At 41.1% G+C, this 26,882-nt stretch overlaps 1 protein-coding gene across 1 annotated transcript; it reads left to right on the forward strand.

Moving 5' to 3' along the window:
• Positions 1-181: 181 nt before the first annotated feature.
• Positions 182-649, forward strand: LOC101408056 (histone H2B type 2-F). Its single transcript, XM_004435934.3, has one exon. The coding sequence runs from the start codon at positions 214-216 to the stop codon at positions 592-594; it is 381 nt and encodes a 126-aa protein (XP_004435991.3). The 5' UTR covers positions 182-213; the 3' UTR covers positions 595-649.
• Positions 650-26,882: the final 26,233 nt, after the last annotated feature.

Consider the following 26,882-nt stretch of genomic DNA (forward strand, 5'->3'; position numbering starts at 1 on the left):
AGACTTTTGTTCTAATAACCACTTAGGAAGCGGGAGCAGAACCTTATTTACCGGGGCTCCACGCCTCTATGACGACACTATTGGAAATTAACCAATAAAAATGCAGTACTGTGTGAGTCCTCATTTGCATAGAGGCTCTATAAGTAGCGTGTAACCAGGCCGTTTTGGTGTAGTCGCGATCGCTTTTCGTGTGTTGCCTTACTTCGTGCAAAAATGCCGGATCCAGCAAAATCGGCTCCTGCTCCCAAGAAGGGCTCCAAAAAAGCCGTTACCAAAGTGCAGAAGAAGGACGGCAAAAAGCGCAAGCGCAGCCGCAAGGAGAGTTATTCAGTCTACGTGTACAAGGTGCTGAAGCAGGTGCACCCGGACACCGGCATCTCGTCCAAGGCCATGGGCATCATGAACTCCTTCGTCAACGACATCTTCGAGCGCATCGCCGGCGAAGCGTCCCGCCTGGCGCATTACAACAAGCGCTCGACCATCACGTCCCGGGAGATCCAGACGGCCGTGCGCCTGCTGCTGCCCGGCGAGCTGGCCAAGCACGCCGTGTCCGAGGGCACCAAGGCGGTCACCAAGTACACCAGTTCGAAGTAAGGGTGCGTAAGAAACGCAACAGAACGGCTACTTTACCCCAAAGGCTCTTTTCAGAGCCACTTAAGTTATCGCAGAAAGCAGCTGTAAACACTTGTTAGAAGGTTGGTTAGCTTTTGATTAGATGGGGTGGGCCCGTCATCACGAGTATATTTGGGGTCAGGACTAGGTTGGGGCCATGATAAAAATTGCTCTGGCTATTAAAAATCTGGAATTTCCCATAGTCCAGTAGTATCACCTAGCGGTATGACTCTTGCTGGTAACAAATGATTAGTTCTCAAAATGGTCCCTATCTTAGTCCTACATAGTCTTCAGTGGGAACTTAGGTACAGATAATGGAGAAAACAGGTTTGATACCGTTGGGTGTTTTTTTGGGGGTGAGTGGGGGGGGTGTCTTGCCACTTTATCCCTCTGCTTGTAAATGTCTAGGAAAGTTTTTATTCTTTCAAGTAGTATACGTGCTAGGATTTGTTTTTCCTACTGTACACATGGGAAGCCCTCAGTTCCCTCATTTCCCACTGTTTAATGTTTCCATCTAAACATACACTTATGGGCGTCCGTTACAAACTTTCTCCAATAGAGCCATGTGCTTTAGTCTGTTGGCCTACCTATAAATCCTGACCTAGCCATCCTCCTGTAACTTATTCTAGTCCAGTGACAACTAGGTAGAGATTTTGCCTCCCACTCCTTGGGACATCCGGCACCATCTGGAGACACTTGATTGTCATCACTTGGGAGGGAGGGGTGCTACTGGCATCTAGTGGATAGAGGCCAGGGATGTTGCTAAACGTCCTGTAATGCATACGACACCCCCACAAGCAAGAATTATCTGGTCCATAATGTCAACCTTTGTGCTGAGGTTGAGAGACTCAATGCCCAAAGACTTCCCTTCCTTCAGGATGTAATCCTCATTTCGGTCAAAACATCCCTCAGTCTTACCCAGCCAGTGTTACTGCTCTTGGTGAAAGCTGAGCAGTACATAAACTTACTGATTGTTTACACTCCTCCAGGGCAAGGACCTTGTCTTGGTTCTGTAACACATTTTCCTAATAATAAGGACCACCTCCGTGCTTGCTAAACACATTTCCAGGTACCTCTCCTGAAGTTTCCAGGTTAGGTTAGGTTGGAGGTGGGCACTGGGGAAGTGGTTTTTAGTGTTCTCAGGTGTATCTTTTTGAAATAGATTTCAGGGGCATGATGTACAGAAGGCCACAGTTAACATGTAGGATGAATTTCTAAGGCCCTCTCGGTTCAAAACTTGGGTAACTCAAGACTAATCCTGACAAGGGCTGGTGGATGTTTTACCAAGTAAAATACACCCTTGAGGCAAAAGCAAAATCTTAGTTTCCAATTCGCTTGACAGTCAAGCTTTGAAATTAAGCTGTTCTCCATAAATTTTGGGGAATTTACATGACTACTTTGTGCTTAAAATGAATTTTATTAATTTGTAATGTAGGAGTTCAAACTTACATCCAATTAAAAGTTGCATAAAATGAGCTGTATATGATTTCTTTCTTTCACTGGGAAGTTAAGATTCTCAGTGAGTCATCATCTTTCCCTGGTGACTACCAGACACCAGCCAGGGAAAGATGACTCAACTGAGAATCTAAAATTTCTGAAAGGAAAGAAATCATTACACAGCACATTTTATGGTAAGAAAAATTACTCAATAAGTGAGAAGGCCAGGTGGTCTGTCTACCCAGTTGAGCCATCAGAGAGTGTATCTGGTCTCCTCCTTGCCTAGGATCCTGAAGTCCAGGGGCTCTCTTCTCCCTGAGGACTAGGGACTAGGTTTCTCACTGTCTTTTGAAGTTATTAAAGCATTGTTAATTGACTCACCTAATCAAAAGCTATCGTTAATTACCTCCTGACTAAAGTATTAAGCCCCAACTCCTTATCTTGAAACTAAAGGCCTTCTACCATCTGGCCAAAACTTACCTTCTTCAGTTACTCGTTTTCCCCTGTCCTCCAGCTTAGCTAAAATGTTCTCACTTTCTTATAACGCATCTTAAATTTCTCTTCCTTCGTGTTTTTGTTTATCATTCTTCTAAGCTGTAGTACCCTCAATTGTTCTCTAGACTACTCAAAGCCTATCAACCTGCCAGTTCTTGAACCTCTTGCTCAGTCTCACTCTGTGAAGCCTTCCCAACCCATTCTAGTTCACAGGGAAGTCTTGCTTCTTTTAACTCCTAAGGCTTTGTTCCAATCTCAGTTAACTGTGTAGCTTGGTGAACTGTGTAGCGTTGTTCCTTAATCGCTTTTTCATTGTTTTCACATTTTCTTGTGTTTGTCTTCTAATAGAGTGCAGGGTCCATTTTTTTGATACTTCATGAGATCTTCCACAAAGGCTATCCTGATGCCTATTACAAAACAGCTTCTCAATGAAAGTTGTTGACTGATTGCCCAGTCCATAGAACACTAGAAAATTGATCTGAGGATGGTAGGTTCAAGTAATCCAAAAGGCTTTTTCCTCTACTTTTTCCTAATTTTTTCTCCTTTAACCTGGAATGCTCTTTCAATTGCCCTTAATGATTATTGACCCAGTTAAAACAACTGTTAGAGATTCAAAAATCCTGAGGGGGCAGATAAAGTGCTACACTTGACAGCTTCTCTTCATCCAATGTATCTTTGTGGCCAAAACGATGAGATTAGAGTGAAGCTTTTTCAGCCCAGTTTGAGATGCTGGTTTTCCAGTGATGCGAACAAGGATGAGGGGGGAGGTGCATTCCAGAAGATGAAAAAAGTGTGTGGTATTAAGATAAGAAGCTTTAAATATCAAATCTAGAGAGTGTTGCAAATGCAGAAATGGGCTTGGCCTGGGTCAGGTCAAATGTCATCTAGAATGGGTAAATCATCTTTTCAAGGATTGGTGAATGGATTGTAGTATGTATAGAAACCTACAAAGATGACAGTTTAATCTTCTGTGATGATTTTTAGACAAATGTCTCATTTTTAAGCTGGGTGTGTGCCCTAGAAGTGATCCAAAAGTCAAACTTAAAATATTTGAATTTGGAGACTTATAATTCAAGCACAGGACAACAGATGGGAAATAAGTATGTGATCTCTTTGTGGGATAAAGTAGGAGTTATTAAAGAATGTCAGTCTTGAACAAAGAAGGAACAAGACTGTTTTGGAGAATTACTAGATATCATTGAAGATTATTTCCAAATTTTGTAACTATAGCTGAAAAATCATATGACTTGGCAAAAATAGAAAACTTGATAAAATCTTCTAGATCTCACAATGTTGACATCAACAAACATTTGAAAAATAAAAGCAGGCTGTGTTTTCTTTTTGTGTATTATCAAATATATGTCAAACATATAAGCAAAGCAATGAGATATGGGATAAGAAGATGTAAATACATCTAAAAGAGGAGATTACAAGATAATTACAATTCAAGGCAAAATATATTATTCCCAAAAGAGGGGTAAGAAGGAAATGTTGTGTGACTTAAGGAGAGTGATAGTTTGCATCTGGCTAGAGGGTTCAGGAAAGCTGCATGAGGTCCTGTCCTAGGTGATGGGGATGTATAAGTGCCCTTCTCCCCAAGTCCATGAGGTTCAGCTGGAATTTTGTTTGTGACCAATATATCAAGTATGCTCTGGGAATTTTAAGTTTTTGTTTTACCCAATTTTCATTGTAATCTCTTTCAACTTTTTAATCATCTGATTTTGGTTGATGGAATTCTCCATCATTCCATTTTATAAGTGACTAGAGATCATTAATTCTGCACCCCTCATCCAGGTTGTAACACTTTCCTTTCATTTTAATATATCTCTTTTTAAAAATTTTCTTTTCACATAGTCTATTATTTTACATCATTATATTGAAAAGCTCTGGCCATCCCACCCTCCTGCCTGCAAAGCATTAAGTCACATTGTCCTTGGCTCACAGCATCTCAAACCTGCTGAAGTTTGTTTGCCATGGTCCTAGCTTGAGAGAAATTTGATTTTCCTGTTCGCTATGAGATTAATTTTCTTCTTTAGGGGTGTGTGACTATAATAGGGTGAGTGAATAAACCTTTTCTCAGTCACCCCAAATACAATTTATCAGAAAATATTGTTGGCTTAAAATATGTCCAGTATCCAGCCACACCCCAACACCTCCCCTGTCTCCCCACTCCAAGCCACCACCACATCTCCCAGATGTTTGCAGTGGCCTTATGACTGGTATCCTTGCTTCTGCCCTCTTCCTTCTTACTCTGTTTTCCACAAACCAGCTATATTTACTTTTCAAAACCTAAGTCAGATCATGTCACTCCCACACCATCCTGCCTAACTGACAACCTCCCTATGGCTTCAGAGTGAAGGCCCACATCCTTACAATGGCCAACATCCACCTCATCTCTTCCTGTTTTCCTGTTTGTTTGCTCCATTTCATCACACTTGTCTTCCTGCTCTTCCTTGAATACACCAAGGCCCTCCTGTCTCAGGGTCTTTGTACTTGCCATTTCCTCTTCTGGAAATGCTCTTCCCTCAGATATTTACATGACTAGCTTCCTCATTTCTTTTAGGTTTCTTCTCAAAGTTACCTTACCCACCTATCATTGACGCCTTCCTTGACCAGCTTATGTAAGATAGCAAGCCCACTTCTTTCTCCTCCCCCCACTTCTTGGTACTCCTTATTCCTATACCTTGCTTAATTTTCCTCCATGTTCCATCTGAATACAAATGTGTTTGTTTGTTTGTTTATTATTGAATCAGAGACTGCTACCCATAAAAACTACTCTTTCCTGCTTACTTTAACTCCCTGCTTTCTGCATACTTGGCTTCAGAATTAAAGGCTAATTTATCAGCTTCTCTTGCATCTGGGTTTGTCCATAAGACAAAGTTCTGGGCCAATGAGGTGTGAATGGAAGTGATATGTATTATTTCTAGTTTGTGCCCTAAAAATGAATAGATATGTGCTGTCCTTGCCCTTTTCCCCTCTCCTCTGGCTGGGTTGCAGATGTGATGGCAGGGACTGTGGCAATCATCTTGAACCCAAAAACAGAAGCCATGTGATAAGGATGGTAGAACTGCTCTATTAGCTCTGGGCTATTACATGAAAGATAAATAAACTTGTATCTTGTTTAAGCTACTACTGTCTTTTAAAGATTTGTTACAATACTTTAGACTGTACTTTGACCAATACATTGTCTGACTCTCCTACCTTCTCAGAACAAGTCCTATGAAGGCAGGTACTTTGTTTTGTTCACTGCTCTATTCCCATCATCTAGAACTGCATCTGGACTATCGGGGGCACTCAGTAAATATTTATGGGATGAATAGATTGATGAGGGAGGGAGGGAAATAGGATTGTATTTATGAGATGCATAGTTCTAAGAGTTGGATTTAACAAAAAATAAAAGTTTGAAATTTTTTGCCCCCTGAATGGGGAACAGCACAATACAGAGAGAAGCTCTGGGTGAAGTTGCAACCACCATGGTCCACAAATCAGTTTAGAAGCTTCATAGTGTAAGTTGTTGTGTATTTAAGGATACTCACCTACACTAACTCAGAAGCAGTAAGAGGGTAAAGGAAAACTTTTCTTTCCTCTACTACTCTCAATACTTCTGGCCAATGAATGTGTGAGTTTTCCACACCAAGCAATTCTGGCACTACCTGGAGTTAGTGCAGATCCCACAGGTTAAGGGCTCAGCGCTGGAAGACTTCCCTCACTTCAGACACCAATCATGAGTATTGTGTCCCCTGGTTTCCCATACTTCTGTCAGTCTGGGCTACAAATCAGGGTTTCCCATGACCCCCTCCTCAGGTTCGATAATTTGCTATCTCAGCTTACAGAACTCAGGTAGACACTTAAACTTTTACCAATTTATTATAAAGGATACAGTAAAGGATACAGGAGGTCAGCCAAACGAAGATGGCCATAGGGTAAGGTCTGGAAGGGTCCTGAGTGCAGGAGTTTCTGTCCCTGTGGAGTTGAAGTGTTCACCCTCCTGGCACATGTATGTGTTCACCAACCTGGAAGCTCTCTAAGCCCTGTAGGTTAGGGATTTTTATGGAGGCTTCATCAAGTAGGCATGATGGATTATTGACTCAATCTCCAGCCCCTCTCTCCTCCCTGGAGGATGGGGAGTGGGGCTAAAAGTTCCAAGCTTCTAATCGTAGCTTGGCTTTTCTGGTGACTAGCCCCTATCCTGAAGCTACTCAGGAGCCCACCAAGGGTCTAGAACAAAAGATGCTCCCATTACCTAGGAAATTCCAAGGGATTTAGGAGCTCTGTGTCAGGAACCAGGGTCAAAGACCAAATATTAGAACAAAAGATGTTCTTAGCTCCACTATCACTCAGGAAATTTCAAGAGTTTTAGGAACTCTGTGTCAGTAACCAGGGGCAGAGACCAAATATGTATTTCTTATTATGTCACAGTACACTCCCTGGTCTCTGGCCCTGAACCTCTTACAGCAAACCGATTGTAAAATTAAAAGATACTGGCTGAAAAGGCAATGTACTGTAGTGGTGATGAGCATTAGCTTTGAGTCCCAGCTTCCCCATCTAAAAGCTGTATGATCTTGGGAAAGTTTCTTTACTCCCCCGAACCTCAATTTCTTGCTCTGTGAAATGAGAAAAATAATAGAACCTACCTTCTAGGCTTGTTATGAAGATTAAGTGATATAATGTACTTAATGTACTTAGTACAGCAGCTGGAATAAGGTAAATATTTGATCAGTGTTTCTCCCATTGTTATCATAGTTAGGAAGGCACTTGCTTGAACACCATTGTATCTCCGAGCACATTTCCCTCCCCAAAAGTAGTGCTTTAAGAGATTTCTAGTGATTTGAGAGTCACCTCCCTAAGCATCTTGCATCAGAGCAATAAGACCTTCTTTATTCTAAAAACACCATCCCAGAAGGCAATTCAACAATTGTTGGGCCTCTGATTCTGTAGAACCTTCAATTATCTGCTATGTGTCCCAACAGGAAAAAAATGAATTAGAAAACAAAAGATCTTATTTATAGTGTCTGTTACTAGTGTTCTATAAAAACCTATATAATTTTTGGCAAATACCTTCTTTTTTTAAATCAGATGATGTTTGTAATACTTCTCTATCAATGCTTTCAGAAATATGAAATACTGGAATATTTCAAATACTGAAATATGAAAAATGAAATACTTTCATTAAATACTTCTTTCCTGATTCTGATTTTTGAGTTGAAACCTTTGAATTTTGAGGATTTAACATAAGAGCAAGCCAAGTGAATAGAAATAATCTAGGGCACACTATTAGGTAACATGGAGAAGGACACAGTTTATAACCAAAAGGAGAATGTGCAAATATTTGAGAAATGTTTAAATTAGAAATTAAAATATGGGCATGCTGGAGTCAGGTTGATGAGTTATGTATGGGTTGATCATTTCTGCTTGTTCAAGTATTTCATGTTTTTCCTCTCAGTATTTTCAAGATGAAGCTCCTGTTCCTGTCATCTATTCAGGGACCAAGGTTTTCCCAAGAATAAAAGGAAGACTTTCTTATTCAAACTACAGTCCAAGGAGTGGCAAACAAGTAAGATGACAGTCCTAAGACCTCAAGATTTCTTTTCTTTGGCCGAGAACTCATTACACAATAGATGATATATTTCAGATGGGTCTACTAAAAAGAAGCATAAAAATCTAGAGAATCACTATCAACCAATCCAAGAGATTTTGCTTTAGATGGCCAAAGCCTGAAACAGAGAGCAAATAGAGCTTGAGAACTAAGAGCTTGAGCAGGTCTTTAGTATTTTACATTTGAGGATCCAAACTTGGATGCTGTCTCACTGTCCCAAGGATGATAAAGAGGTAGTGGCTTGGGACTGGTTGAGTATTTTGACAGAGAGAGAGAGGGAGACAGAGAGAGAGAGGGAGACAGAGAGAGAGAGGGAGAGTTCAAGATTTCAGTTGATTTTGGGACTGGAACAGCACCAGGCACCCAGAAGAAGGAATTCTTGTGGCAAAAAATGAAGGACGCAGATTAGTGAAAGGAAATAAGGAGCAAATTATCTCTGTTGCTTTACATGATCAAAGGCAAAAATTATAAATTACCAGAAGGTAGGGGAAAATCCATATCATTCTTTTGATATCAGTGTTTTTAACATTCAGGGGAATAGAACATACCTAAAGACTTCCCCTTTATTTTTTGTCGTTATTATTGGCAATGATGTTTGAGCTTCGTGTAGGTCTTAGTTTCTAGTTGGTGGAGTTATCATTTTCAAACGCATTGAAAGAAAACTCTTTGGGCCAGGAAGGAGTATGAAACAGAGTTCAGACACACCACAGATACAACCCTGGGCAAAAGTTTTTCAATATTCTTAATAAAATTCCCAATCCTAGGGTTGGGCCTTAAACTACTTGAATTTCTCTCTGGAGATGTATGTTTAATCTAATTTGGCATGTCTATTTACTCAAGATCCGTAATATAACATGTAGAATAATGAGCAGGAGAAAGGCATACTGATTAACTTGTATATGTATCAACCATAGGCTTAGTTCCAGCAAGGGAACACATCCTTGTTTTCTTAGGCTTCTTCCCTCTTCTCCCTGCTGTGCTATGAGAATTGAATAAGAATGATTTTGCTTATCTAAGTGTCTTTGTAGGGGACTTTTCCTGTGAGATGTCTTTTTAAGTGTCTGAATTCTGATTTTCGTAATTTTTTTCCCATTAATATCAAGGGGCTGGGTAGTAGAAATTATTCTTAACAGAATATTTTTGGGCCAGCCCTGGTGGCCTAGTGGTTAGATTCGGCATGCTCTGTGTCGGTGGCCTGGGTTTGGTTTCTGGGTGCGGACCTACACCACTCATCTGTCAGTGCCCATGCTGTGGCAGCGGCTCACATACAAAATAGAGGAAGATTGGCAACAGATGTTAGGTCAGGGCGAATCATCCTCAGCAAAAAAAGAATATTTTTTTCCAGAAACAGTAAGTATGCATAGAGAATACAATTTTATGATTAGCAGGAGAGTTAACCAAGGTAAAACCTGAATTTCAATCCTTAGCCCAGAGAAAAAAATGTAAGAAATCTTTTTATTTTCTAAGGGAAATGTATTTCATGATGTTTATGATTGTGGGTTGTGTTTAGATGAGAAAGGGGCATAATAGATAAATCTTTCTGAATTAGTATATGCACATCATTTATAGTGGGAAAAAGTACAGTCCCAAAGATCATAAGAGTAAAACAAAACCACTGTGACTATTCTTTCTGGCAGGAGGAAATAATACATGGCTTAGAAGTGTGACTGAGTCCTTTAGATTGAGTTGATGGATGGAAATATGACAATGTACAAGTACCCCACAGCAGCACAGAGATGTCAAAGTAAATACATTTGACCCTTCCTAGCAGTGTAGAAGGATGTGTTCCTAAAATCTTCTGAGTATCCCATTGTATAGGGTATTAGTAAAGAGTACAGGCTATTAAGACAGATGACCTGGTTGCAGTGTGACTAGAGCAAGGTTTTGAACCTTCCATGCTTCAGTTTCCTCATCTTTAAATTGGAGATAATAGTAATGCTTGCTTTATAATGTTTTTGTGAAGGGTAAGTGAGTGAATATATATAAAAATGCTTAGACTAATGCTTGACACTTAATAAACAATAAAAAAACCCTATTTCAATAAATCTTAGTTGACTTTGATGGTAGGGAAGTCCTGTTGAGTGCTGTGCAAGTTTTTCATCTCTAATGTACCATAAAATATCTATTAATTCAAGATAGTATACTGAAAGTATGTTGCATTCTTTCCATCTTCTACCCGAAATTCGTAGAAATGATAGAAAATCGACAAAAAAGATGGCAAATGGGATAAGAGTGAAGAATGCAAGAACAATTAAAGATCTTAGAAACTTAAAATATGGTTATTGACATAAAAATTAAACAATAGGACTGAATCTAGAATAGAATAGAATAGATATAGTTGGGAGAAAATATGGGAGCTGAAAGATGAAGCCCAGAAATTCCTCCCACAATGTCATATAAAAAGATACAAAGACAGGAAATATGAATAAAAGTTAAATGACATGGATAATAGATTCAGATGTTCCAAAATTCATCCAATAGGAGTTTGAGAAGGAGAGAATAGAAATAACGTAAGAGGGGCCGGCCTGGTGGTGCAAGCGGGTAAGTGCACGCGCTCTGCTGCTGTGGCCCGGGGTTCGCCGGTTCGGATCCCAGGCGCGCACCAACGCACCGCTTGTCAGGACATGCTGTGGTGGCGTCCCATATAAAGTGGAGGAAGATGGGCAAGGATGTTAGCCCAGGGCCAGTCATCCTCAGCAAAAAGAGGAGGATTGGCAGATGTTAGCTCAGGGCCGATCTTCCTCACAAAAAAAAAGAAAAGAAATAATGTAAGAAATAAAATACAGGTTTACTGAATAAGGTTTGCTGATTGTGTACTGGACTTCAGAAAGCACCATTTAAACTGTAATCTTTGTGAACGGCGTCCCCTGCAGTTGTGCACTGCGTAACTTAAGTGGCCATACATGGTGGTCCTGAGGAAATAAAGAAAAGTAAACTCACAGAATCTACATACATACATACATCCTCAGACTGCAAGGTCTCATTAAATGCTGAGTATATAAGGATAAATTAAAAGGACCTTTACCTAGAGACATGGTGATAAAATTTCAGAACATCTGAGTTAAGGAGAAAATTCTAAAAACACCCAGAGAAAATTCTTACAAGGAATAGGACTCAAATTTACATCAGATTTCTCATTTGGGTAACACTGGATATAAGACAATGAAGCAATATTTTTTAAAATCTAGGGAAAATAATTTTGAAACTAAATTTCTATATCCGATCAAACTATCATCTAAGTGAGAGTGACTTTTCAGACCCCCACTGAAAGAATTACTGGAGTTATATTCCAGCAAGAATAGGAAAAGATTCTAAGAGGAAGATGTGGGATACCAGAAGCAAAGGTGGTCATGAATCCAGTAAAGTATATTGCTAAGTCTAAGTAAGTTTAGATTACAGAAAAAAAAAAAATTAAGGCTTAGAATACTTGGTCTTTATTCACCTAGCTAATTTAAGAATTGAATAACTTCATTGAGAAATTATAAATCAGGTGGTAGGAGAGAGATGAAATAAATGGGTCAGAAAAGGTTCAACTAACAAAGAGATACAACTCATATACCAAACTACCTGTAATACAGTTTTACAAAGAAATGTGCTCTAAACAATAGATAGAAAGTGCTGTGAGGTTAAACATACAGGTGACATTATTTGTGATGTCCTGGGCCATACAAGAAGCATCAACTTACTGTATCCACCACGTTTGTATTGAATTCTCCCCTCTGTTTTGATTAGTGATTCAAGTTTGGATTTTAAGATTTTGTTGAGGTAACTCTGATTACAGAATTTTTTACATTTATGGTCTCTGCTCCACATTTTGCCTACTGTTTTGTAGAAACAAGAGCTCAAAACTGTTAGAGTGACTTCAAATGTAGACATCTTTTGGTGCATACTGCGAAAAATAAAAAGAAAACTGGGAATTCAAATTTCAGATGATATTGACATGGGGGGCAAGACAAGAGAAATTAAACAAGCTAAGTAAGATTCATGTTATATCAGGAGGAGAATATCAATAGTACTCCAGAAGTTGTTAGAAAAGTGTAGGTTAAATATATATATATTCATATATAATGAATATATATATATTACAGATGTTTATTATATATACATATATTTTATGTATAATATATTATATACATATGTGTATACGTATAAAAGCTGAGTATAAAGCACCAGAAGAGGGAGATTTCATATTCACTAAAGCAGCAATCCATTAAGGAGTGATCATGAATTCTTTGCACTTAACACAGGTGCATGCACATGCATATACTCACATGAGTGTACATATAATGATTTTTAATAAGTCAACAATCATAATGGTGATTATGTTAACAGAGATACACCTTTCTCAGAAACTGACAGAACAAGTCGACTAAAACTTATTGAGAACATAGAGGATTTGACATATGGAGGCTATACAAGATTAATCATAACTATACTTATACCTACACCATCTTGTATCCAAAATAGGAAAAGTACATTATTTTGAAATTCACGTTGAATATTGACAAAAACTGAACATGTGTGAGATAGCAAATGAAAGCTCAACAAATATTGAAAACTGAAACCATACAGGACATATTTACTAAGCATAATGCAGTGAAATAACTAATAATACTCTCCTTGATCTATACTGTTAGCAAAAAGCACATGGGTCAAAGAGGATATCAAAATAAAAATTACATACTCTATAGAAACAATAAAAGCACTATATATTAAAACCTATGTGAAGGTGTCAGAGGAAAACTCATAGCTTTAAAATGCATTCTTGGGAAAATAAGAACTGTTAAAAATAATGAGTTAAGCTTTTAACTCAAAAGCTAATAAAGGAACAACAAAACCTGAGGAAAGCAGAAGGAATAAATTAGGGTAAAAGCAGAAATCAATGGAATAGATCATACTTCTCCACACCCCCAAAATAGAATTCATCAATAAAACCAAAATCTGGTTCTTTGAAAGAAAATTAAAGGGTTAATCCTTTGGTAAATTTAATATTGAAAAAGAAAAAGTATACAATATCAACAACATTAGACACAGAAGATATTGAAAAGGGTATGTATATTTTGACACAGATATATTTGTAAATGTAGACAACATATTTAATTTTCAGTACGAATTATCAAATTTGCCCTAAGAAAAGTAGAATACCTGAAAACAAAATAGCTATAGGGGAAACTAAGAAGATAGGTCAGGATCTACCCTTAAAAACAGCACCGTGCCCAGACAGTTTTACCAGACATTGGGGGAAGAGACAATATTTACATTATATAAGTTGATCAAGATAATGGAAAAAGATTAAAAGCCACCCTACTCATATTATGAGGCAATGACAGCAACAAATATTAAGATTAAGTGAAACAACCCCCACAAGGCAAATAAAAGTGCTTGGTACGTAAAAAAAGTCCATAAAGGTTAGTTATGTGCCACAATATAGATTTCAACGTAGAATAAGAGATAATTGGAACAAGAAATTGCAATTCAAGGAGCAATTAAGCGTAGGGTTAAGATGTGAATTCTAGTTTATTGTGCCCAAAACCTGTGAAATTTCAAGATATGATTGAATTAAAGTTAGAAAATGATTATTTTTTAAAATAAATACGGTACTTACAAACCTATCGTAAATGCCTATTTCTTCTCTTCAAGGCCTTTATCTGCCCTTCCAGAAGTGGGCCTCAAAGTCATGGCCGGATTCCAGATGGTTGCAGTTTCACTGGCAATCATGCCAGCGCTTCCTCAAAATTAAATTATTTTCTCAGAGAGCACCACATTTGGGGCATTTATTTCTCCAGAATGTGTAAACCAATTATTTCTAGTCTTCCTTAGAGATTTTCTTTCTTCCTTAATTCACATATCATGTTTGAGAATCTTTCCCTTCTCCACAATTATTCTCCACATGCTCCCTCTCCACAATTTATTCTTTTCTATCCTAAGTCTAAGGGTTAAGGAGTAATATATGCTTAGTATGATATGGAGATGAAAGGGGAAGGCAGGAAGATTAGCTTCTTACCCTTTGAGGGGTTGACTCCATAGTTAGAAACAAACCGAGAAGTGAGGAGTAAAGGCAGGATAGCAAATAATTTTATTGGCTCTCATTTTACTGCCAGTGTGCATTAACAAAGAAGTCTATACCTAAAGACCTTTTGGAGGCCCAGATTTTCAACTTACTAGCATTTTTTTTTTGACATACTGCTCTCCATTGCCAAGCTTAATATAGAGTTCCCTTAGGGTCTTTCAGTTTTTATACTATTATAGCTATGAGATTGGTAATAATCACTTCTTAAGATGCTAACAATACCATTTACAATAACTCACAAAAATGAAGGCCCTAGGAATAAATCTAACAAAAAGAGGAACAAGACTTCTGGAGAGAAAATTATGACATTGTTGAGAGATATTAACAATGACATTTAAAAAATGGAGAGTTATACCATGTTCACGATTGGAAAAGTCAATATTGTGACGTCAGAATTTCCCCCACCCCCCACCCCCAATAAAGATCTACAGACAATGCAATCCCAATCCCAATCCAATAGTCTTCTCAGGAGAATTTGACAGAGTTGATCACTCTTTCTTTCTTGAGACCCTTTCTTCTCTGTTTTTCTCTTTCCTCTCTGGCTGTTCCTTGTCAGCATCCTTTGCTGCCAACTCTTCTACACAACCTTTAAGATTTAGTATGTCCCAGGGTTTAGCCTTAGACCCTTTTCTGTTTTCTCTCTGTAGTTTTTGCTTACATTGTCTCTTCTAATAGCATGGTTCTAAATAGCACATACATATGACGATTCTCAAATTTTTATCTCTAGTCCAGGATTCTTCCCTGAGCTCCACTCATATATCCATTGCTTTTCCAACAGTTACACTTAAATGTCAAATAGGAATTTTAATATGTCTAATACAAAACTTTTGCTTCTTGCTACTCCTCTCTCTCTTGCTGCACCAACTTGCTCTTTCTCAGCTCAGTCAATGAAATGAGTTTATTGCTCAGGCCCCAAATATAGGAGTTGTTCCTGATTCCTCTCTTTCCCACATTCCCTACATCTAATCAATCAGCAAGCTTTTTTGGCACTTTCTGCAAAATATATTCCAAAGGTGACCACTTCTCAACACCTCCTCTGCTACCATGTTTGTCCAAGCTACCATTATGTCTCACCTGGATTCCTAACTGGAATCCTTGCTTCCATTGTTGTCCCCTGACTGTCCCTGCGGTCTGTCTCCAAATAAGCCTGGTGGCAGTGAGGACCGTCAACTCCTTCCAGCCAGTTGCACGCTATGCCTCCATTCTATCTGGTTCTAAGGCTTGGAATCTCTGATCAGGTCTGGCTATCTTGGGCTCCTCAGTGGAAAATTCCTAAATCCAGAAGGCCCTGGGGTTTCTTCCAACTGAGTGTGAGAGCCAGAATGGGGCCCAACTCTTCCTGTTTTACCCCAAACCAGTAGATCCACTTTGGGGATTCCTTCTCTGAGTGTTCTGAAATAGGTCTGGACTATTGTAGAAGCTCCCGTGGTCCTCAAATGAGTTTAAGGCTCTTTCTACGGAACCTGGAAGATGAGAAACGACTCCCCTCCTCACAACCAGTCGCCTGTTCGGCTCCATAACTGTCTACTCTGGGGTGTTGTGCCTTAGGTCTGGAAGCCCTGGGGATTACAGGATGGGCCCAAGAGCCTCTCACATCAAGCGTCAGTAGGTCCAAGAGGCTCTGGGTATTGTCCCTGCTGAGTCGGAGGGCGAAGAAAGAACTCCCCCTCCCGCTCCTCCCCACCAGCGCATCAATCCCCTCGGGAGCCTTGTTCTCAGTCCTGGAAACGCTTGTCATCCGGGATAGAATAGGTCTTGGACCCTTGACAGCGAAGCCCCGTGGTTCCCGAATGCATTTCAGAGCAGCCCTTCAAGAGCCTGGATGCTCCCCGCCCACCGCCTGCTGGTTCTGCCGGCCGGGGGTCCCTTCCTGGCTCTGATGGTGGTGGAACCAGCAGGAAAGTCATCTGTGCTTGACCGGACGGCCTGCTCTCCCTTTCCTCCTGCTCCCCCTCTACTGCCGCCTCCTCCGGCCGCCTCCTCCTTGGGTCTCTACCGCAAGGCTAGCGCCCCTCCCCTTGCTGTGGCCTCCAGTCCCCGTCTCCGCTCGGGCCGCGGCCGAGCGCCAGTCCCGCCGCCTCCGCGCCTCCCAGCAGCCCCTGCGCTAGGCGGCGGCCGGGGCTGCAACCAAGACAGGCGGCCGCGGGGTGGCGCCGCCGCCGGGTCCGCGAGCAGGCGGGTACCCCCGGCCCTGGCCTAGGTAGGGGTTTTTGGGCTACGCGGTTCGGGGAGGCCGCCGGCCAACCTGCACACTTTGGCCTCCCGCGATGCTTCCTTCCTGCGGCTGCCGACCCTGCCCACTCGGGAGCCGGGTTCTCACACCTGCCAGCATCTAGTAAACAATCACGTCGGGATTTTGGGGGGCTGCCCACGAGCTGAGTGCTCTTCTTGGTACCAGGGCGAATCGGACACGCATGACCCCTTGCTCTTCTCTACCCGCCCCCTGCCGCTGCCTCCGACCCACTTTAGAGCTCATTTCTTGCCCCTGCCGGCTCTAGGGAAGCAAACATTTCTCAGGGTTTTGGATAGGTTGCAGAAAGTGTGTGCCCGTCAGCTTCTGCGCAGCTGGGTCCCCGCGCACTGGCGGCCGCGGCCTCCGTGGCGAGCTAAGGTCGCAATGTGCACAGGGGGCCACAGGGTGGCGCCAGCGGCCACCCGCGAGACACGTTCGGAGCACAACGCCTTGGGTCTGTCGGAGAGGTACCGCAGTGATCTGTCCCTTCCGGAGCCCGGTTCTAGTCAATAGTTAAGTGTGGAGCTAAAAAAGTGTATTAATGACCGTTGTAAAGTAGCTGATTTATAATGGAATCTACGAACACAGCCACGTTAGGAACAGAAATGATTGATGGGTGACAGCAAGCAGATTTGCAATCAAGTAAAAATATGAATATGGATTTACAGTGTCCAGTCCTTTTTTTTCGGTAAAAATTAGTGCAACAGTTTCTTCTAAGTTGCTCAAGAAAATATAAAACACCAACTTACCTTCAATACACCCCTTTTACTTGAAGATGTAATGTTGATAGAAGTAAAAGAACTTTTATCACCTTTTTGAAATCATGCAGAATATGCAACTGAGACGCTGAGTCACTGATGAATAAAATATCAGATTTACTGAGAGTGGTGAAAATGCAGGGAGACTGCTCTTTGAAGCCAGCTGATATTTCCCAGCATACTTTTTTACATATCTTAAGTACTCTTTTTGATAGCATTTACGCTGTTCTCACCATATTTCCAGCTTCTTGCCTTATGCTTACCGTAGGCTTTTACATCCTCTTTGTGGTTGGGCGGAACTAGGCAACTAGGTCTGACCAATGAGTTGGAAGTGGAAGCGTTGTGTGTCACTTCTGGGCTGGAGCATTTAATTCCTCGTTTGAGAAGCTCCAGAACTCTCTTTCACTCTGGCACAACAACTGGCAGTGTCCCAGATGGTGGCACCTTCATCAGCCCTGTCTGTTGACCATGGTGTAACATGAATGAATAATAAACCTTTGTTGGTTTAAGGTGTTGAGATTTTGGAGTTGTTTCTTACCTTAACACACCCTAGCCTATTCTGATACAGTTGAATTCACAGATGAATAGATCAGGTATAGAGCTGTGTATAAATTTGTTGCCTAAATAAAGTAAGATGTGGTTATCAATATCTCTCACTTCCATTCTCTTTGCCTTGTTCTCATAGGACTCTCCCTCAGGAGTCAAGCATTTTTTGATAATAAAGAGGCAGGAAAGTCTTTAAATGAAAATTGTCAAAAATTCTGCCCTACCTCTCTACAATATACTAGCATTCAGAACATCTCAACATGGGCCAGCGTATCCATTTCTAATATCTAGCTTTGCCCCTAATACCTGTAAGTATAAGACAGAAAGACACAAAAACTTATGTCTGGTTTATAGTGCCTTTGTTTCTGGTACATTCAGAGTTTCTTTTTTTCCATCCCCAGGGCAATGTATCATGATTTGGGATGGGTGAGAGATATGCCTTTCTTCTGTAAACTTGGAGAAGGGTGAATAGGAAAGTGTAGGCGGAAAAGGAGATGGCGCTTCAGATATTTACAGCAGGCATGTCCTTAGGCAGCACAGTATTATGCAAGGGTGCGAATGGAAGCTGATGATTGGGAGCTTGGTTCATTGCCAGTGTACCCATTAGAACATCTTCATACATTCGTGCGGGCTCATAGTCCAGGAGAACACCTATTTCAGTGAGGGAAGCAATCCATATGTATGACAATGGGAGTGGTGGTGACTCTGTAGAATAAAATGCCATATGGTCCTTGATCGACCTTTATTGAGTAAAATCCTATTGATCCATTTCTTGAATTCTGCAAGTAAAATTAGCAGGTTTGTATTTTGCTTCTGGTATTAACTAGTGAAATTCCAAATCCTGACCTTAAAATGCAAGTCTTCACAATTCATAAAAGTACAATCAGAAGTCAATGAAGAAGTTTCCTCTCTCTTACAGCTAGAGGGAGAAAGTAAATTTTGTATCATAAACCAGCTCAAAAAAATCTGATTTGATAAGTGTTAAATAAGGAACATTCACAGGAATATAAAGCTTACTTTTCTGTGAAAAACGGAGCCTTGTGTGAATATTTTTTGCTGTTACCAACTTGTTTGGTTCTTTGTTAAAATAAATATGTCCCTGAAAGTGCTGTTTGAAAAAACGGGTCTTATAAGACTCCAAAGACTTTATAAATTGTTACAGTGGCATGCAAAATGCTCAAGTTGGACTCTGGAAGCAGATGCTGAGACACAGTTTGGGGTGTAAGATGTTTATTAGGGATGAACCCCTGCAAAAGAAAGAGTAAGGAAGCAGGATTGGGCAGAGGAAGAAATCAGGCGGCAATGAAGGCCTGACAAGGCCTTGACCAAAATATTGCTCACAAGCATGTCCTGCTTTGGGCTGTGATGGCCAGCTTTGTTCAGGCACGGGATGCAGGAGGCTCCAGAAGATTGTGAGGGAGGCAGCTGAGGCAGACCCTGAAGGAGTTAACTAACAGCTGGAGGGGGTCTGCTGAATGTACTCCTTGCAGCTGGTGGTCAAGTCCTTACTTGAAGGGGGATTTGGGCAGCACACCTCCATATCTACCACTGTCCACCCCTCTGCCATCTGGATCCACTGCTCCATATATATTTGGGAAGCACCTCTTCCAGAATTCTAGTGGGATTTTTTTCCTGAGGGAAAATATAGAAAAGTGAAGTTAGTGGGACAAACTACAGCTCTCATTGCTGTACTTGGACTCAGGGTCATAATTGCTACTGCCTTAGAGGCTGACCTGATGGCATGATCCAGACCCTCATCCCTGAGGAGACTGGGTACCTGGTGACTAAGCTCTTCCAAGCCTGAAGTTGCTGTAACTGTCTATTTAAAGTCATAATTGGGCAAAGGAGTAACGAGAGGTATCCAAGTGGATTGCCTGGGTTCCATACATATCTACTCTCATTGTTTAATAGCAGCTTTTTCTCCTCCTGCTGATTAGGATCAATTATACCTGTTGAGACAATGACCCTTCTTCTTGCCTACTGCTCCCTAAATATAAAGAGCCCAAGTACCTAGGCATCAGCTGTGGGTTATAACTCAGTGGGACTCATGCTCTGTTTCCCAGGTGCAAGTTTGCTCCCTTTGGGGACTAGGACTAGGGCCTCTAACCCTGCAGAACCTGGAGCTGTATCTTTGGGAAGCACAAAGCCTCCCAGTGGGTCATTAGGAGCAATAGTAGGTGAGATTACTCTTCCACTCCTTGGTTCCTGGACCCATATATTCTTCCTACTGGGGACACTGTGCATATATGGCATCCTAGAGAATGGCACCTCGATTGTGCCTTCCAATTGTTCCTTCAGCAGGCTGTCCACCTCTTTACTACACCGGCAGCTTTTGAGTAGTGTGGAATGTGATCTGACCAGTGGGTCCTGAGGTCATGGCCCACTCTTGCTCTTTCTTCAATGTGAAGTTGGTGGCCTAGTTAGATACAATGTGGTGTAGGATTCCACGCCTGAGGATTAGACACTCCATATGCCCCTGGATAGTGGTGCTGTGTGAGGCCCTGTGAGCAGGAAAGGCAAACCCATACCTGAAATACATGTTGATTCCTATGGGAGAAAACTTATGGCCTTTCTAGGATGCAAGGGGCCCATTGTAGTCAACTTGACACCAAGTGGCCAGTTGGTATCCTCAGGTTATAGTATCACATCAGAGGCTAACTGTTGGTCTCTGTTGCTAGCAGGTTGAACATTTAGTGGAGTCAGTAGCTAGATTAGCCTTGGTCCATGGGAGTCCATATTGTTAGGCCCATGTGTAGTCTCTCTCTCTACGACTGTAGCTACTCCATTTATGTTTCCATTATATTTAGGGCCTCTTCCTTGGGGGATGTTCTCTGGTTAACATGCGATACAAAGATCTTCCCACTTTATGCCCACTCCCATATGTCCACCTACATACTTCTACTACAGACTTCCTTGTCCTTAATGTTCCAATCTTTCTTCCTTCTAGGCTCCTAGATCAGCCAGTCAGAGCATTTGCTGCCGCCCAAGAGTATGTATGTGTTCTAACCTTGGGTTGTTTCTCTTCACACACAAAGTGGGTAACTAAGTTTGCCACTTGAAACCCTGCCCGTGGGGATGATTTTCCTCACCTCTATCTTTAAAGGCCTCTCTTGAATTGCTGTCACTGTTCAATTTGCAACCTCATATTTTTTCCATCTCAAGGTTTATTCTCGCCCTTCAGCTGGTCATAAGGAATCACCATGTAGCCAAAGGTGCTGTTAGGTGCTATGGGTGGCTGGGCTACCTGCTCTTGCAGCTTGCTTGTGCCTTCTTTAGCTTGATTTCCAAAGGACTGCTTAAGACAAATTGTTGCTGGGCCACACTGATCTTGTGACTTGTTAGACCTGACTGTACCCAGCTCATGATGGGCAGTTCTGTCCTCATTGTCACTTAGTGATTTAAAAAAATATACTCTATCTCTACCAGGGCCCATTAGTACTAAGAATTGTTATTCCAAAGGCATCTATTCTCTGTTGCAGATGGCATAGCCTTGCTCCAGAATCACAGGAGCTTGCATTGTGATTCCCCAGATGGGGTTTGCCACAAATTCTACACAGTATCTCTTTTCACCACTGGTATTTCTAATGCCACAGGGTTTGCTGGATTATATGGTGCAAGTTGTAGGGCTTTCGCATGCCAGTTTTGACCCACTGCAAAGCCTTTTCTTGCTCCAGGTCCTATTCAAAGCTGACAGCCTTTCAATGTTTTCTGGTATATGGGGCAAAGAAGGATCCTTAGACGTAAAATATTCTGCTTCTAGAACCTGAAAAGGGCCACCAGGTGTTGTGATTTCTTTGCAGTAAGAGGTACAGGGTGCAATAATATTGTTTTTACTTTGAAGTTATATCCTGGCATGTCCCTAACTACTTGACCCATAAATAATTTATGTATATGGCAAGCCCCTGAATTTTTACAGAGTTTCTCTCTCACCCTCTGGTGCACCAAGTTCTCCAGTATGCCGGCCACTTCTTGCTCATCTGGCCTGATTAACATAATGCCATCAATGTAATGGACTACTATGAAGTTCTGCTGGATACCCAGATGGTCTAAGTCTCTTTGGACTATATTTTGACAAAGGCGAGGAAGAGTTAGCTTAGCTCTGGGGCAAAACTGTACATTGTATGTTGTTTGTTCTGTGTGAATGTAAACTGTGATTCAGATACAAAAATCCACCAAATCGTTGGTCACATACCATGTACCTGAGGCCATATTAATTTTCTCTAGTAAAGCTACCATGTCTAGCATGGCAACTTATGATTGTGGCTGCTACTTAGTTGAGCTTGCAGTCATCTCCTAGCTTCTCCATTTAGCTTCTGCAGGGACCAGGCTGTTTAATTAAATAAAGGCATTATGGGGACCACTTCTATCCTTTAGCTTGGCACTGTCTAGTATGGTAGCCACTAGTCCCATGAGGCTATTTAAATTCAAATTACTTAAATAAAATTAAAAATTCAGTTATTCAGTCATACTAGCCATATGTCAAGTGCCCAGTAGTCACATGTGACTTGTGGCTACTGTATTGGACAGCTCAGATATAGAATATTTCTATGATTGCAGAAAGTTCTATTGGACAATGCTACTTTATGTCTTTATGGATATCATTAATCTCTGCCATCAACCCCAGTACACAATATTGGTTTTGATTTGCTCTCTTGGTTGGGGTTGAGGGATAGTTTCAGAGGCTTCCACTTGGCCCACCCTACTATGATAGCTCTTATCCCACAGATCAAGGACCCAATGTGGTAATTGTATCAACTACCAAGTATGTCAATCCCAATTATACATTCAGGGACCAGGGAAATGACCACTGGGCAAACCCAGTGTAAGCTAGACCTTGGCCAGGACTCTGTCTATTACCTGGACTCCATATGCTTCCACTCTAACAAGAAGAAGTCCATGACAATACTTTGGTTCTCCAGGTATCAGTGTCAATTCAAACTCTGTGTTCAATAGTCCGCAAAATGCTTGGGTAATCCCCTTTCTCCAATGCAGAGTTATATGAGTAAATGACTTTGTATACTTTCCATGCTGTTGCAGGGTCATTTAACCTGGGGACCTGGACACCTTTTCAATTAATGGGTTCTGGATCTGAAAACTGACCTTAACCTCCCTGTCATTCAGTCTTGATTTCTTCTGCTGGTATAAACTCAGTAGTCTCCTTATTGAGTGCCAATCCATTTGAGCTTATAGGGATACCATGTTCTATTAATCATTTATTTATTTATTTTTATTAATCATTTCTATAACCCTCTGTAGCTCAGGCTTTCTTGGATGCCACTCTGACCTTGTTGGTTATTATAATAACTGTGATTCCCTGGTTTCTGGTGGTTAAGCACTACCACCTGGTCGTTATTGTTTTGGAGTCCTATCATCCCCATGGCTATTGGTGAGCCAAATTCTATGACTGTCTCTCCTACCATCATCCCTGGCCATCAGAGTTCATAGGAGAGCCTCTACTGAACTTTTAAGAGATTTCTGGTATCCTTTTCACCAGATGTTCCATATTGCCCTGGTAAATGGTGTTTCCTTTGGGCTCTTCCATGGAACATAATCATCAGGTAGATCTTCTGACCGTGAAAAGTATATCCATTTCAGCATGCCCACTTCCTTAAGCCTTTTAATCTCTTTCTTCACTATCTTCCCTGACATTTCAACTTCTCTCAGCATGAGCCATAACTTTTTCCATCCCTCTAGGTGCCATCCTAGTAATGAGTTGACCTCGACTTCTAGGGTCTTTGTGATGGTGTTAAACACTGTAACTCAGGAGAGAACTCCCAAGTCAATAAACTTTTTCCATCCAATTTTATGTTCTGGTCTCCTTGGTCAAGCACCCTTAGAATCCAGTCTCCTGCATTTCTCCAGGCTTCTATGGGTAAGGAGAGGCTGGGCTTTGTAGCTCTTTTGGGATATAGTCCCTTTCCTTTTTTTTGGGCTCCGGGTTATGCTGTGACTTAACCCTTTATGTAGACTTAGTGGCTAGGAGGAGAGATGGGCACAGATCCTGAGGGCTGCATCTGTTGCCTTGTTGGGGAGAAGTCTCTGCAATTTCTTCCAGCATGGGGGAGTGCTAGCTTTTACTAGAAAAGTGTGGGCTACTTTTGCAGACTCAAAATGTTGAGAAGCATTGGGGGGTCAAAAGTTTTGGAGGCATCTGCTAAAATGTCTCATGCGTCAGGGTCCTAGGTTCTCCCAACGGGGGCCACAGACCTTTTTTGAAGTGTACCCCTTGGACTTATGCCTGGCCTCAGTCCTTTGCTTTCTTTGGCATTCTACTTTCCAGGAGATGAGAGCTTCTTCACAGGAAACTAAAGAGGTCCTCTGGTTTTCAATTGCTTGTTACCCTCAGCTGTTCATTATCTTTCTATAGCGCATCAATGGTGCTTTACTATAGTCATCCAATTCCATTATCTTCATGTCTACTATTTTCTCCAGAGGCCTCCAACACCTGATACATTGCAACTACTAGTGCATTCCCTCCACCAGTACAATTTTCAATTCATCACTGGTGACAGTTTTAGCAACTGAACTGCTACTTTGTGCCAAGAGTTGTCTGTCCTCCATCTACTACCTGTGCTGGGATCCTCACTGCCAGCAGGTGGGGTGAATTTTTCATCTCTAAAACCCTGTCTTATCACCTGCTTTCTCAGACCACTCATAGTATAAAGAATTGCATATTGGGCTCTTAGGAAATGGACAGTGAGATGGAGTTTAGGGTGCAAGATTTTTATTCGGGATCAACAGCTATGAAGGGAAAGGATTGGGAAGGGATTGGGAAAGGAAGGAAGCAGGATTGAGCAAAAGAAGTTGAATTTCGTTGCAGGTCCAACAAAACCTCAGCCAACCCAGTGGGGTTCTCTGGAATGAGGTTGTATGTCAGAGCAGCACACATCTGGTTGAAATGCCTCGTACCCCTGCTTTGTTCAGGCACTACATGTGGGCTGCCTTGGGAGGGGACACTTGGGTGAGGCTGCTCTCTGCAGCTGAGGCAGGCCCTGACAGACGTGATAGCTGGAGACTGCCAACCACACTCCCTGCAGCCAGCAGCAGATCTCTGTGTTTATCACAGAAAATAACCTTTAAAGAGAAACATGAAATTCCAATTTATTGTCTTAATAGACAACTTGTTGCCTTGGAAACAATGCCAAAATATTTGAATTCTCAATATAAATTCTTGTAAATTTTGTGAGTCAAATCACAGTTAGATCACTTGTATTCTCTCTTTCAGGCATGATAGAAAAAGAAAAGCCAATGACTGCTAGATTATTTAACAAATAATTTAAGAGAATATTGTTTCATTTAAATTAACAGAAAGGCTCTGGGCCCTTGATCTGTCAAGCCACCCCTATGTCTGTTGTAGAAGAAACTTCCCCTCCTTGTTTTTTTACTTTTTAAAAATGATGCTCCTTTTATCTATAGGAAAATTAATATTATTGTTCTTTAATTAGGCTTTGCTTAAGTAAATTGTGGTACATGCAGCCACATTTATTTTTTTTAGCTAAAAAAAGTAGAAGCTCTTTACTTTTATCTCCTGACATATTATTTGAAAAAGACAAGGTGCAGTGGTGTGTATATTATGCTACTATTGTGTACAAAGGGACAGGGAGGGAAGAATGACCCTCTTTATTTGCCTATAAAAGCATAAAAATCTCTGGGGTGACAGAAAACAGCCAATATTAATTATCTTTTGGAAAGGACATTAGAAGGTGCTATAGACTGAATGTTTGCGCTCCCCCCCACCCCAATTCATATGTTGAAATCTAATCCCTAAAGTGATGGTTATTAGGAGGTGGGGGCCTTTGCAAGGTGATTAGATCATGAGGGCTCCGCCCTCATGAGTGGAGTTAGTGCCCTTATAAAAGAGACCTCAGACAGCTCCTTCACCCCTTCTGCATGTGAGGACACAGGAAGAAGACAGCTGTCTACGAACCACGAAGCGGGCTCTCACCAGACATCAAATCTGTCAGTGCCTTGATCTTGGACTTCCCAGCCACCAGAACCATAAGAAATAAATTTCTGTTGTTTATAAGCCACCCAGTCTATGGTATTCTGTTATAGTGGCCCAAACAGACTAAGACAGAGGGCTAGGAGTCTGGGAGGGAAGGAGATTCTTAACTGTATATCCTTTTGAGCATTTTGGATTTGACCATATATTCAAAAACAAAAGCAAAAAATTTATTAAAAATAGATCATTTGATGTTAAATGTTCAATAAATGTTCTCAGCTATTCTAAAAACAGCATTGTGTTAAAAACATATAAGAGCTTGATTTCTCCTGAGGATGTTAAGATTATGGGTATTTTCGTTTAAATATTAAGTTTTGAAAGATTTAAGTAATATTATTAGAATTTTTGTTCTTATGAATGATAAAATACCAGTTGGGTTTGTTTAACAAGATACATCTGATTATAAATCTTGAACATGTAACCATGCATTCAGTTATTATTAATGGACAAAGTGGTTGTCAAATGAATCTGTTGTACATGATCTGGAGCTTAAATTTGGTTTTCAACTCATTTTCTAAAGGGGATTGGTAAGAGAGACTTCCTGTATCCTCCAGTCAGTAAAAGCTCCTACCAGGTAAGTGTTCCAACAGCTACCCTACGTAGTTTCCTGGGGAAAGAGCAGGAACAGGTGGTTGATGCTTATGACACCCTTGGGGCAGCTAGCACCTTAGGGAATGACTAAGTGAGGTACTGAAAACACTGGACACCATGAGCAGCACCCTAGGCGGATTGTGGTATCAAGAACATTGAGTCATCTTTGTAGTCTCTTGATTTCACAGAACTGTGCTATCCAGTGACAGAATCTGGGTGAATGAGACTTCAGTGCATGGACCACAAGGAAGCAATAGCAGAAATCATGGCTGTCAGATTAGATACTAGGACTCCTCCTGCTTGAGTGTGGAAACGAATTTAAAATTCTTTCGAACGCATGATTACCAAAGATTCTTTGATGAACCAAGGGGAGGGAAGAAGCTCCAAGAGGGTAATTCTCTACTTCCTGCCAATCTTGTATTAAGAACTTAAGCTGATTATTTTTATTTGGAAAAATAAGAGTCACCATGTTTGTACACCAAACATTGAAGAGCAGTTTATACGAGTCATGCGTAAAAGTCACTCACTCCTAGCTATTTTAT

The sequence above is a fragment of the Ceratotherium simum genome, chromosome 2, assembly GCF_057802395.1.
Source record: "Ceratotherium simum simum isolate JZ-2026a chromosome 2, ASM5780239v1, whole genome shotgun sequence".
In the NCBI taxonomy this organism is placed as follows: Eukaryota; Metazoa; Chordata; class Mammalia; order Perissodactyla; family Rhinocerotidae; genus Ceratotherium; species Ceratotherium simum.

Coding starts and splice junctions, on each gene's coding strand:
- LOC101408056 (XM_004435934.3), top strand. CDS start 214: ATGCCGGATCCAGCAAAATCGGCTCCTGCTCCCAAGAAGGGCTCCAAA.